This window comes from Oncorhynchus mykiss, chromosome 8, assembly GCF_013265735.2.
Source record: "Oncorhynchus mykiss isolate Arlee chromosome 8, USDA_OmykA_1.1, whole genome shotgun sequence".
In the NCBI taxonomy this organism is placed as follows: Eukaryota; Metazoa; Chordata; class Actinopteri; order Salmoniformes; family Salmonidae; genus Oncorhynchus; species Oncorhynchus mykiss.
Genome location: NC_048572.1, coordinates 76036508 through 76049401, shown reverse-complemented (window position 1 = coordinate 76049401; position 12894 = coordinate 76036508). Strand labels below are relative to the sequence as shown.

Here is a 12894-nt window from a genome sequence, read left to right as displayed (position 1 = left end):
TGTGGTGAAGTCATCCTCACCAAGATCTTAAGTGAACCGTTTCCCACTGTGTCACAAGCTCTGTCTGTCAGTACAGTTGACTTCAGTGCCAAGTGTTGTGTACATGTTGGTGCTCCATTTGCCTTTCAGTCTGGGTCCTAGATTATAAAGGTTCTAAAGATTTTCAGAGTATGAATGCTGATCTAGGATCAGCTACTCCTTCTCTTATTTATTATTATCTGAGAGGCAAAAACACTGAGAATAGGGGCCCAGGTTCAGGAGAACTACCGCCATATTTCTACACGTTTGAGTTCCTATTCCTACACATTGTTATGAAACCGATTGACTCGCCTACTGACTCGTTATGTCTAGGGGTCCTAAGCCTACATACTTAACTACCAAACCTATTCTATAACTTCTCCCCCAACAAGAAAAAACCTCACAGTCACCACAATCTATTTTCCTGAATTTTTCAAAACTTGTAATATACCCCCCCCCCCCATAAAACTTCCTTAACTAAAGAGACCAATATGTACACTAGTGCTGAGCGATTAGCCTACATTTCGGTTTAATTTAGCTTTCAATTATTTTAATTCAATTTAGTTTGTTTTTTTGTGTGAGCTCAAAGCACTGATTTTTAGAAAGAAATCTGAGAAGCACAAACTGTGGGACATAGGAAGTTGTCGTTTTCAAAAGGCAAAAATTAAACATAGTTTAGAAAACGTTGTCTGCGCTAAACTGTTTAATTTTTGCCTGAACCTGCAAAACTCGAACTTGAGGGAGAGGAACAGAGTCCTCACACAAATCATCCTTCTCCCCATCTGGTTTGCCATCTTCTGAACATGAGCATCTTAACAAACTGGGGATACCTCAAAACTCTCTTTGAGAGACTCCGCCCCCTGAGAGACCAACTCCATTCACAGCGCCCATGGTCACACGCACCAAGCTCCATCTGTGAGGTGTCCAGTGATTAGAGACCTGGAGCAACCACCAACAGGGACAAGTGAACATTGACCAACATCTTCATCTCCTCACACTTAACTTCACAAAACTCACTCTGTAGTGGATCTGGCTTTTCCAAACCCAATTCTTCAAGCACCCTATTCTTGTAACAAGACACAGCCGTGTCATCCCGCAATACCCAGACCGGGTCATCCAGCGGATCCTCACTAACCTCACAGAATGTCAGCTAAAGGAACAAAATAATCACTGACAAACTCTGAATCCAACAGATCACTCGGGGAACCAAATGCTTTCTCAGACCACCAAGAGAACCAAGTTGCTCAGTGTCACTCAACATAACAAAGAACGTCTCCCATAAATTGAAACATTAATCAACCTCATCCTGTGCAGATGGCACACTTCCTCACATACAGTGCCGTGAAAAAGTATTTGCCACCTTTCTGATTTTCTCTATTTTTGCATATTTTTTATACTGAATGTTAGATCTTCAACCAAAACCTAATATTAAAGGAAACCTAAGTTAAACATTTTTTATTTAAATATAATAATGTATTAACAGTTATGGAACACCCAATTCCCCTGTGTGAAAAAGTAATTGCCCCCTTACACTCAATAACAGGTTGTGCCAACTTTAGCTGCAATGACTGCAACCAAATGTTTCCTGTAGTTGTTGATCAGTCTTTCACATCGCTGTGGAGGAATTATGGCCCACTCTTGCATGCAGAAATGCTTTAACTTAGCAACATTTGTGGGTTTTCAAGAATGAACTGCTCGTTTCAAGTCCTGCCACAACATCTAATTTGGGATTAGGTTTGGATTTTGACTAGACCATTCCAAAACTTCAAATATGTTGCTTTTTAGACATTTTCATGTAGACTTGATTGTGTGTTTTGGATCATTGTCTAGCTGCACCATGCTTGACCGTTGGTTTGAGGTTCTTACTTTGGAATGCAGTGTTTGGTTATCACCAGGCATTATGGGATCCATGTCATCCAAAAAGTTCACTCAAGTTTGTCAAAAAGCACCTTGATGATCATCAACTCTTGGAAGAATGTTCTATGGACAGATAATTAAAAATGATAACTTTTTGGATGGCATGGGTCCCATTATGCCTGGCATAAACAAAAACACTGCATTCCCACAGTAAGAACCTCACACAAACAGACAAGCATGGTGGTGGTACTGTGATGGTTTGGGGATGCTTTGCTGCCTCAGGACCTGGACAACTTCCCTTAATAGAAGGAACCAAGAATTCTGCTCTATATCATAGAATTCTTCAGGAGAATGTCAGGCCATTCGTCTATGAGCTGAAGCTGAAGCGCAGCTGGGTGATTTAACAAGACAATGATCCAAAACACACAATCTACATGAAAATGGCTAAAAAGCAACACATTTAAAGTTTTGGAATAGCCTAGTCAAAGTCCCAACCTAATCCCAATTGAAATGTTGTGGCAGGACCTGAAACGAGCAATTCATGCTTGAAAACCCCAAAATGTCGCTGAGTTACAGCAGTTCTGCATATAAGAGTGGGCAAAAACTCCTCCACAGCCACATGAGACTGATCAACAACTACAGGAAGCGTTTGGTTGGAGTCATCGCAGCTAAAGGTGGCATAGACTGTTATTGAGTGTAAGGGGGAAATTACTTTTTCACATAGGGGCAATGGGTGTTGCATAACTTTGTTAATGAAATAAATGAAATAAGTATGTAATTGTGTTATTTATTCACTCAGGTTCCCTTTAACTAATATTATATTTTGGGTGAAGATCTGATAATTCAGTATAACAATAATGCAAAAGCAGTGAAAATTAGAAAGGGGACGAACACTTTTTCACGGCACTGTATATCTCTGCCCAGAAGTTCTAACCGAGATACACACAAGAATAAACTTTCTCACTATGATGAACCATTACCTGGAAACCACCGTCTAGTTTGGCAAAGAATGTTTCCTCTATGTCCCCACATAAATCATCCTTCTCCCCATCTGGTTTGCCATCAGCACTCTTATGAACATGAGTAGCTTCACAAACCGGGGATACCTCAAAACTATTGAGAGACTCCGCCACCTAAGAGACAACTGACTTTTCACTCGGGTTATGCTGCGTTCAAACATCTCGCAAATTCGCAAATCCCTACATACGACTGGGAAAGATCCACTTGAATGCCCCTCCAACTGGTAATTACTAGTGGGAATCTCTCTATCATCTCTAAATACCTAACCTAATCCATAACAATAGCTACAACAAAAAAACAAATACATATAAGGAAGTTGTTGCTGTTCATCATTTTCTTATAACCTTAAATTGCAGGGCTTTTAGTTTTGTTGTATGTATTGTTGACACCGGTATCACCTGTATCTCGTTCTTAGCTTCTCTGTTTGGCTCAGATTGAGTCCTGGAGAGGCCCTGGGCCGTTGGTTGAGTTTGGTTCTTTGTCATTGGGCATCTCATTTACCCCTGAATCATTTACAGACCTTCTGTCCTCCTGTGGGTCAATGTCCTTAACAGGTTGGTAATGACTGATATCATCACTATAGACTTCATGGAGGCTATTCAGGTCAACATCCTTCATGGGTTGGTAGTGACCGATCTCCTGACTGAAGTCTTCATGTAGGCTATTCGGGTCAGTATCCTTCATAGGGTGGTATTGACTGATCTCCTGACTGTAGTCTTCATGGAGGATACTCAAGTCAACATCCTTCATGGGTTGGTATTGACTGATCTCCTGACTGTAGTTTTCATGGAGGCTATTCAGATTCACATCACTACTCATGCTGATATCAGAGTCATTAGAGAGCTCTTCAAAGAACTCTTCAAAGCTCTTCAAACCCAACACAGGCCCGCTCTTCGAAGGCCCACCTGTGTTGCTGGAGCTTGGTTGTTGGAGCCTTGTCATGATTCCTGTTTCATTAACATTTTTCCTACATCTACCATCTACTGAAGACAGTAATTCCTTTGCCATCACATCAGAACATTTTTCTCTACAAAGTTTTTTCGTTTTCAGGTGTGTTTTCAAATCAGTGTGAAATATAAATGTCTTTGGACACACCAGGCACTTGATGGGGCCATTGTTGAAGTGTTTTAACATGTGCCTTCGCATGTCACATGCCTTTGAGGATATTTTCCCACACACATGGCACTTTTTGGAACAGTATTTTGTGTGTCCTTTCAGATCATCTGGGAGCTGGAAAATGTCCCCACAGTAAAGACACTTGTACTCACCAGGGTTGGATTGGTCAATGTCCTTAATGGCTTGGCATTGACTGATCTCCTGACTGTTGTCTTCATGGAGGCTATTCAGGTTCACATCACTACTCATGCTGTTATCAGATTGCTGCAAATCATGTGAAAACTCTTCAATGCTATTTGAAGGCCCGCCTGTGTCGCTGGAGCTTGGTTGTTCGCAACTTGCCATGACTTCTGTTTCATTAACATTTTTCTTACATCTATCATCTACTGAAGACATTAATTCCTTCGCCATCACCCCAGAACATTTCTCCCTACATAGTTTTTTTGTTTTCAGGTGCTTCTTCAAATCAGTATGGTATACAAAAGTCGCTGGACACACCGGGCACTTGATGTGGCCATTGTAGTGTTTTAACATGTGCCTTCGCATGCCGCATGCCGTCGAAGTTGATTTCCCACACACATGGCACTTCCTTGAACAGTCTTTTTTGTGTTCTTTCAGATCATGTCGGAGCTGGAAAGTCTTCCTACAGTAAGGACAATTGTACTCAGCAGGGTTGGATTGGTCAACGTCCTTAATAGGTTGGTATTGACTGATCTCCTGTCTGTAGTCTTCATAGAGGCTATTCAGGTCAACATCCTTAATGGGTTGGTATTGACTGATCTCTTGACTGTAGTCTTCACCGAGGCTATTCAGGTCAACATCCTTAATGGGTTGGTATTGACTGATCTCCTGACTGTAGTCTTCACCGAGGCTATTCAGGTCAACATCCTTAATGGGTTGGTATTGACTGATCTCCTGACTGTAGTCTTCATCGAGGCTATTCAGGTTCACGTCACTATTCATACTGATATCGGAGTCATTAGAGAGCTCTTCAAAGAACTCTTCAAAGCTCTTCAAACCCAACACAGGCCCGCCCTTCGAAGGCCCACCTGTGTTGCTGGAGCTTGGTTGATGGCAACTTGTCATGACTCCTGTTTCATTAACATTTTTCCTACATCTACCATCTACTGAAGACAGTAATTCCTTTGCCATCACATCAGAACATTTCTCCCTACAAAGTTTTTTTGTTTTCAGGTGTGTTTTCAAATCGGTATGGAATATAAACGTCTTTGGACACACCGGGCACTTGATGGGGCCATTGTTGTCATGTTTTAACATGTGCCTTCGCATGTCACATGCCTTTGAGGATATTTTCCCACACACATGGCACTTTCTGGAACAGTCTTTTGTGTGGCTTTTCAGATCATCTGGGAGCTGGAAAGTGTCCCAACAGTAAGGACAATTGTACTCACCAGGGTTGGATTGGTCAATGTCCTTAATGGGTTGGTATTGACTGATCTCATCACTGAAGTCTTCATGGAGGCTACTTAAGTCAACGTCCTTAATGGGTTGGTATTGACTGATCTTGTCACTGTGACCTTCTTCAAGGCTATTAAGGTTCATATCACTACTCATGCCGTTATCGGATTGCTGCGAGTCATGAGAGAGCTCTTCAATTCTCTTCGAAGGCCCACCTGTGTTGCTGGAGCTTGGTTGTTGGCTGTTTGTCATGACTGCTGTTTCATTGAACATTTTCCAACATCTACCACCTCCTGAAGACAGTATTTCTTTCATCATCACATCAGAACATTTCGCTCTACAATGTTTTTTCAGTTTCAGGTGCTTCTTCAAATCAGGATGGTATATAAAAGTCATTGGACACACCGGGCACTTGTAGGGGCCATTGTTGTTGTGTCTTAACATGTGCCTTCGCATGCCGCGTGCCGTTGAAGTTGTTTTCCCACACACATTGCACTTTCTGGAACAGTCTTTTGTGTGTCCTTTCAGATCACGTGGTAGCTGGAAAGTGTCCCCACAGTAGGGACACTTGTAATCTCCAGAGTTGGATTTGAAGTGGATCTTGGTTGTAATTACATCATCAGAAAATGTCTTCCTATAAGACCTTTTCAATCTTTGGGGCAATTTCAAATCCGCATTGTTCTTCACCTTGACATCAGTACATTTCTCTCTACATAGTTTTTTTGTTTTCAGGTGCTTCTTCAAATCAGTATGGTATACAAAAGTCATTGGACACACCGGGCACTTGATGGGGCCATTGTTGTTGTGTTTTAACATGTGCCTTCGCATTTCCAGTTTTCGAGAACTTATTTTCCCACACACATGGCACTTTCTGGAACAGTCTTTTGTGTGTCCTTTCAGATCACGTGGTAGCTGGAAAGTGTCCCCACAGTAAGGACACTTGTAATCCCCAGGGTTGGATTTGAGGTGGAGCCTGGTTGTAATTACTTTATCAGAACATCTTTTCAATCTCAGGTGTGATCTCAAATCACAATTTAATATAAAAGTCTTTGGACACACAGGGCACTTGTATGCGCCATTGTTGAAGTGAAGTAGAAGGTGCCTTTGCAAACTTACAATACGAGTAGTTACTTTCCCGCACACATGGCACATTATGGAACAGTCTTTTGTGTGTCCTTTCAGATCAGTTTTTTTGTCTCTTTTCCGATTATTTTTTTTGGCTCTATTCAGATGAGTTTTCTTGTCTCCTTTCAGATCAGGCTTTTTGTCTCTTTTCAGATCAGGGTTTTTTTTTCAGATATTTTTTTTTCTGGACAGTTCCCCCACAGTATTCATCACCACTCTTCTTCTTCTCACAGCTACTCTTCTGGTGTTCCTCTAAGTCCTCACTGAATTCAAAGTCTTGCCCACACAGGGTGCATTGGTGTGACCTCTGTTCAATGTGAGATCGCATGTGTCTTGTCAAGCCCAGTGTTTCAGTGAAAGTCTTGCGACAGAAAGAGCATGCTTTGACTCGTTGACTTCTTTTGTGAGATGGCTCAGGAGTTAGTGAGTCCTGAGGTACACTCTCTGAGACACCACCTAGTGTTGAAAAGAGAAAAGTGAGCAAGACATCCACATATTATTGACAAAGTCAAGGTACTGCAGCCTAAAAGATACAGTGAAAGTGTTTACTGAACTCAAAGAATGATACACATAAGCACTTGGTTATTCTGACAGCAGAATAGCATGGACGCTTAGGTCTAGTGTCGGATTCTGGGTGAAACTGTGAACATTGTTATACTCAGAAGTATAGGAACATTAGGTACTAAAGAGACATGAGGGGTGCCATAATGAAGCTTGGGAAGGGCTGAGTGCAGGGAACACGGTCACATGTGGCAGTACTAATAATGGGAGAAACCGTTGAAGGCTCATATATCTCAGCTCCCTGCTCAGCAATAATGATGCAGTTTAGCGATAAGGAGACTCCACCCAAAGTGAAGTATGAATACTACCACGCGGGAAGCCATGTTTGTGTCTGAATTACAGCTGTAGCGACCCTTTGGGAAGAATTCAACTTGGTTAAGCTTCTCTTTGTGTCCATGAGTTATTTACTCTGAAAATTAGAACATAACACTAGTAACCAATTTCTCTGCATCTTTAAGGCTGTCATTTGTAGTTTGTTTATTCAGTAGTTTTGAATAAAGAGCTCATGTTCACTGTTCTACACACTAAGGAACACTCCTTACCAGAATCACAGACAGTGGTCCTTTTAATGACAGTGGTCCAACGTTTATTATCTGATGGTTCGGCATCTTCCCTGAGGACAGACAAATATAAAGTCAGTTATGATTTTCAATGGGTTAGTTCACTTCCAAGGTCCTAGCCACTACAATAGGGGCATTCAAATCTGGGCCTCGAGGTCTGCACCACTGCTGTTTTTCACCCTTCCCCCAATAACCTCTCAAATCAGGGACAGATTCAATCCTCTGTACACTAGGTGAGTGTATTCCTTGGTCAATTAATTTTCTACCTGGATTTGAATACCTCTGTTCCACAGCTGACACTCACTCAGTTTCAGGTGACCGCTCTCTTTTCACACCCTTTGCTTCGCTCTTCTCATTTTTGACACCACGTCCTCTTTTCTGTTTTCTCTTTCTGCCTCTTCTTTTCTGTCCGTGGGAACCCGTGGCCTCAGCCTGCAGTTTCCCGCTCTGTATAAAATATATATTATGGTCATAAAAATGCACACTCTGACTTAAAGCCTTGCCTTTTCATTTATTTTCTTGAATTAACTTAAATGTATCACACTTAAGCAAACTTGAAATCAAGGTGGACACCAGATGGTATAGATGCTTTTATCCAGTGACAAAATTATATTGAAGTGTCATAAAAGTGGATAATTTATGATATATAGGAAGAAAATGGGGATAAAATATATAGTAGTTCAATTTTGACCTATATATATAATAAATAAATAAAAGGAATGTCTTTTAGCCCGGTCCAGAGGCAACCCCCAGAGTTTGTGTCCCAGGTGGGGACAGAACAGACTCTGTTACAATGGTGCTGTAACCCGGATCACAGACTACTGTAGCAGACTACTAGGGGGTGAGTGTAGTGGATGAGAAACTTACAGGCTAGAACTAGTAGTCACCATGTGGTGAAGTCATCCTCACCAAGATCTTAAGTGAACCGTTTCCCACTGTGTCACAAGCTCTGTCTGTCAGTACAGTTGACTTCAGTGCCAAGTGTTGTGTACATGTTGGTGGGATGAAACGCACTCCGTTACAGCCACATGTTGGTGCTCAATTTGCCTTCCAATCAGGGCCCTAGATACAAAAGCTTCTCAAAGATTATTTATTATGATCTGAGAGCTACCGGCATATTCCTTACATTTTCGAGTTTCTACACATCTGCAAAAACTAATGCAATATGGAGAAAGGGGTTGAAAGCCATTGTTGTCCTTCATTTCAGGGCTCCAGACTGTGACCATTTAGTCCCTCTGACTTGGCTGTGCAAGTAAAAACAAATCATTGGTCTCACTGGTGCAAGCTGAACATTCTACCCGGTCAACTCAATCAAAACGTCCTATTTTGTTGGCTGGATAAAACCGTGAATTTGTTAAATAGTAAAGTACATTATCCTCATGATTCCTGTAATAAAAGTGTCTGCCCTGCCTGTTTCACTGTTAGATGTAACAACTTATTTATTGAATACCATCTCAGTAGTCTATTACACTTCTTGATAAAGCATTATGAATGACTGACTTCATAAATTACATTTATTTATTATTCAAATAAGTTTGCTAATATGGAATAATTTATGCTAAAACCATCAAACTAGTAGAAGTACTTTAAAGAAAAAATAAATGGTTTTAAACTTATCGTTCTATTTATTGTTATCGCACCAATTCAGGCAATTTTGTTCCTATCGCCCAGGTCTATGTGACGCCCCTTTTTGGGGGTGCCACCAAATAACAGCTGGTGCCACCAACTGAAGAAGTTAGTGGCACCAGTGCCATCAGGGGAAAATGAGTCTAGAGCCCTGTATTTCCTTCGAATCTCAAATTGAAGGGCATTTAGTATTGTCATATCTATTGTCAAAACCGGTATCACCTGTATCTCGTTCTTCACTTCTCCGCTTATCTCTGGTTGAGAATCCTGGAGAGGCTTTGGGTCAGTCTGGGACACCTGCTTCCCTGTTAAGCCAATGGTTGAGTTTGGTTCTTTGTCATTGGGCATCTCATTTTCCAATGAATCATCCACAGACTTTTTGTCCTTCATGGGTTGGTATTGACTGATCTCATCACTGTAGTCTTCAGTGGTCACCATGGAGGCTTCATGGAGGCTATTCAAGTCAACATCCTTCATGGGTTGGTATTTACTGTAGTTTTCATTGAGGTTATTCAGCTTCACATCACTACTCGCGCTGTTATTGGATTGCTGAAAGTCATAAGAGAACTGTTCAAAGAACTGTTCAATATTCTTTGAAGGCCCAGAAGTGTTGCTGGAGCTTGGTTGTTGGCAGCTTGTCATGACTCCTGTTTCATTTTTCCCACATCTACCATCTACTGATGACAGTAATTCCTTCACCATGACATCAGAACATTTCTCCCTACATTGCTTATTTTTTTTCAGGTGCATCTTCAAATCAGTACGGGATATAAAAGTCCTTGGACACACCGGGCACTTGTAGGGGCCATTGTTGTTGTGTTTTAACATGTGCCTTCGCATGCCGCACGGCTTCAAAGTTGTTTTCCCACACACATGGCACTTTCTGGAACAGTCTTTTGTGTGTCCTTTCAGATCATGTGGTAGCTGGAAAGTGTCCCCACAGTAAGGACACTTGTACTCACCAGGGTTGGATTGGAGATGGACCTTGGTATTAATTACTTCATCAGAACATTTTTCCCTACAAGATCTTTTCAATCTCAGGTGCGATCTCAAATCAGCGTTTGTTATAAAAGTCGTTGGACATACAGGGCATTTGTATGCGCCATTGTTGAAGTGAAGTAGAAGGTGTCTTCGCAAACCCAACATACGAGTAGTTACTTTCCCGCACACATGGCACATTATGGAGCGATCTTTCTTGTGTCCTTTCAGATCAGGTTTTTTGTCTGCTTTCAGATCAGGTTTTTTGTCTGCTTTCAGATCAGGTTTTTTGTCTCTTTTCAGATGCGTTTTTTGCTGGACAGTTTCCCCACCATTGTCCTCACCAATTTCTTTTTTTATCTTCTCCTCACAGCTTCTCTTCTGGTGTTCCTCTAAGTCCTCACTGGAATCATAATCTTGCCCACATTGGGTGCATTGGTGTGACCTCTGCTCAATGTGAGATCGCATGTGTCTTGTCAAGCCCAGTGTGTCAGTGAAAGTCTTGCCACAGAAAGAGCATGCCTTGACGCGCTGGCTTCTTTTGTGCGAGCTGTTGGATGGCTCAGAAGTTAACGAGTGCTGAAGTACAATCTCAGTTAGTAAGTCCTTAGGTACACTCTCTAAAGGTTTTTCTACGTTCTGCCCTTCGGCCATCTGACCACTGTGCTCATCGGAATGAATTTTGTGAGAGGTGTTGGATGGCTCAGGAGTTAGTGAGTCCTGAGGTACCACCTCTGGGAGTTCTCTCTTCTGCCCTTCAGCCATCTGACCACTGTGCTCCTCAGAATGAATTGTGTGAGCGGTGTTGGATGGCTCAGGAGTTAGTGAGTCCTGAGGTACCATCTCTGGAAGTTCGTCTCTGTTCTGCTCTTCGAACATACGACCACTGTGCTCCTCGGAGTGAACTTTGTGAGAGGTGTTGAATGGCTCAGGAGGTCTTAAGTCCTGAGGAACCATCTCTGGCAGTTCGTCTCTGTTCTGCTCTTCGAACATATGACCACTGTGCTCCTCTGAATGAATTTTGTGAGAGGTGTTGGATGGCTCAGGACTTGGTGAGTCCTGAGGTACCACCTCTGAGGGTTCTTCCCTGTTCTGCCCTTTGGCCATCTGACCACTGTGCTCCTCTGAATGCATTTTGTGAGAGGTGTTGGATGGCTCAGGAGTTAGTGAGTCCTGAGGTACCACCTCTGAGGGTTCTTCCCTGTTCTGCCCTTTGGCCATCTGACCACTGTGCTCCTCTGAATGCATTTTGTGAGAGGTGTTGGATGGCTCAGGAGTTAGTGAGTCCTGAGGTACCACCTCTGAGGGTTCTTCCCTGTTCTGCACTTTGGCCATCTGACCACTGTGCTCCTCTGAATGAATTCTGTGAGAGGTGTTGGATGGCTCAGGAGTTAGTGAGTCCTGAGGAACAATCTCTGAGAGTTCTTCCCTGTTCTGCCCTTCGGCCATCTGACCACTGTGCTCCTCTGAATTAATTTTGTGAGAGGTGTTGGATGGCTCAGGAGTTAGTGAGTCCTGAGGTACAATCTCTGAGACTTCTACTTTGTTCTGCCCTTCGGTCATCTGACCACTGTGCTCCTCTGAATGAATTCTGTGAGCGGTGTTGGATGGCTCAGGAGTTAGTGAGTCCTGAGGTACAATCTCTGAGACTTCTACTTTGTTCTGCCCTTCGGTCATCTGACCACTGTGCTCCTCTGAATGAATTCTGTGAGCGGTGTTGGATGGCTCAGGAGTTAGTGAGTCCTGAGGTACAATCTCTGAGACTTCTACTCTGTTCTGCCCTTCGGCCATATGACCACTGTGCTCCTCTGTGTGACAGGTCTGTATGGGCTGTTCCTCCTCCCTCTTATGAGACGTTGGGAAATTAGAAGCATGGACTCCACCTAGTGTTGAAAAGAGAGAAGTGAGCAAGACATCCACATAGACATTAACTCAAAGTCAAAGAGAACAAGTAAGACAGATCCGGTGCTTGATAAAAACAGACTAGACCACATTTGAACAAATCTCAATACAGTGCAGTGAAGAGATATGGAACTTTCTTCAAATAAAGAACGAGGTACTGCAGCCTAATAGATGCAGGGGAAGTGTTTACTGCAGAATATCTTGACCATTTTGGTCTAGTAACCACGTTCTTCTGCATCGTTAAGGCTGTCATTTCTAGTTTCTTATTCTTTATTCAGGAGTTTTGCATATCTAAGGAGCTTGACGTTCACTGCTCTACACTCACTAAGGAACTTTTCTTACCAGATTCATCGACAGGGGCCCTTTCATTGAGTGTGACCCCTTTATTAACGCTGGTCCAAAGTTCATAATCTGATGGTTCAGCTTCTTCCCTGAGAAGAGACCAAAATGAAAGTCAGTTTTCAAATGGGTAAGTTCACTGCCAAGGTCCTAGCCACTACTAGTAACCGCTACTACTTCAAATCTGGACTGAGGTCTGCACCACTGTTGGTTATAACCTTTTCCCCAATACCCCTCGAATCAGGGACTGATTCAGTCCTCTGTACACTAGGGGAGTGTATTCTCTGAACAATCAATGATATTAATAAATACATTTACAACCTGGGAGAAAAGAAAACCAGCAGCACTGCAGACCTTGAGGCCTGGATTTGAA

The 12894-nt window shown here is 42.5% G+C and overlaps 1 protein-coding gene across 1 annotated transcript in view; it reads right to left on the bottom strand.

The window, feature by feature from the left end:
* Positions 1 to 4692: 4692 nt before the first annotated feature.
* LOC110530643 overlaps positions 4693 to 12894 on the bottom strand; it is a 37439-nt gene continuing 29237 nt past the window's right edge. Inside the window, exons 8-12 of the mRNA XM_021613860.2 lie at positions 12525 to 12613; positions 9525 to 12163; positions 7981 to 8123; positions 7659 to 7729; positions 4693 to 7011 (exon numbers count right to left, since the gene is read on the bottom strand). Coding sequence (XP_021469535.2) covers positions 6710 to 7011; positions 7659 to 7729; positions 7981 to 8123; positions 9525 to 12163; positions 12525 to 12613 — 3244 coding nt within the window. The 3' untranslated portion in view covers positions 4693 to 6709. The remainder of the gene's footprint in view (positions 7012 to 7658; positions 7730 to 7980; positions 8124 to 9524; positions 12164 to 12524; positions 12614 to 12894) is intronic.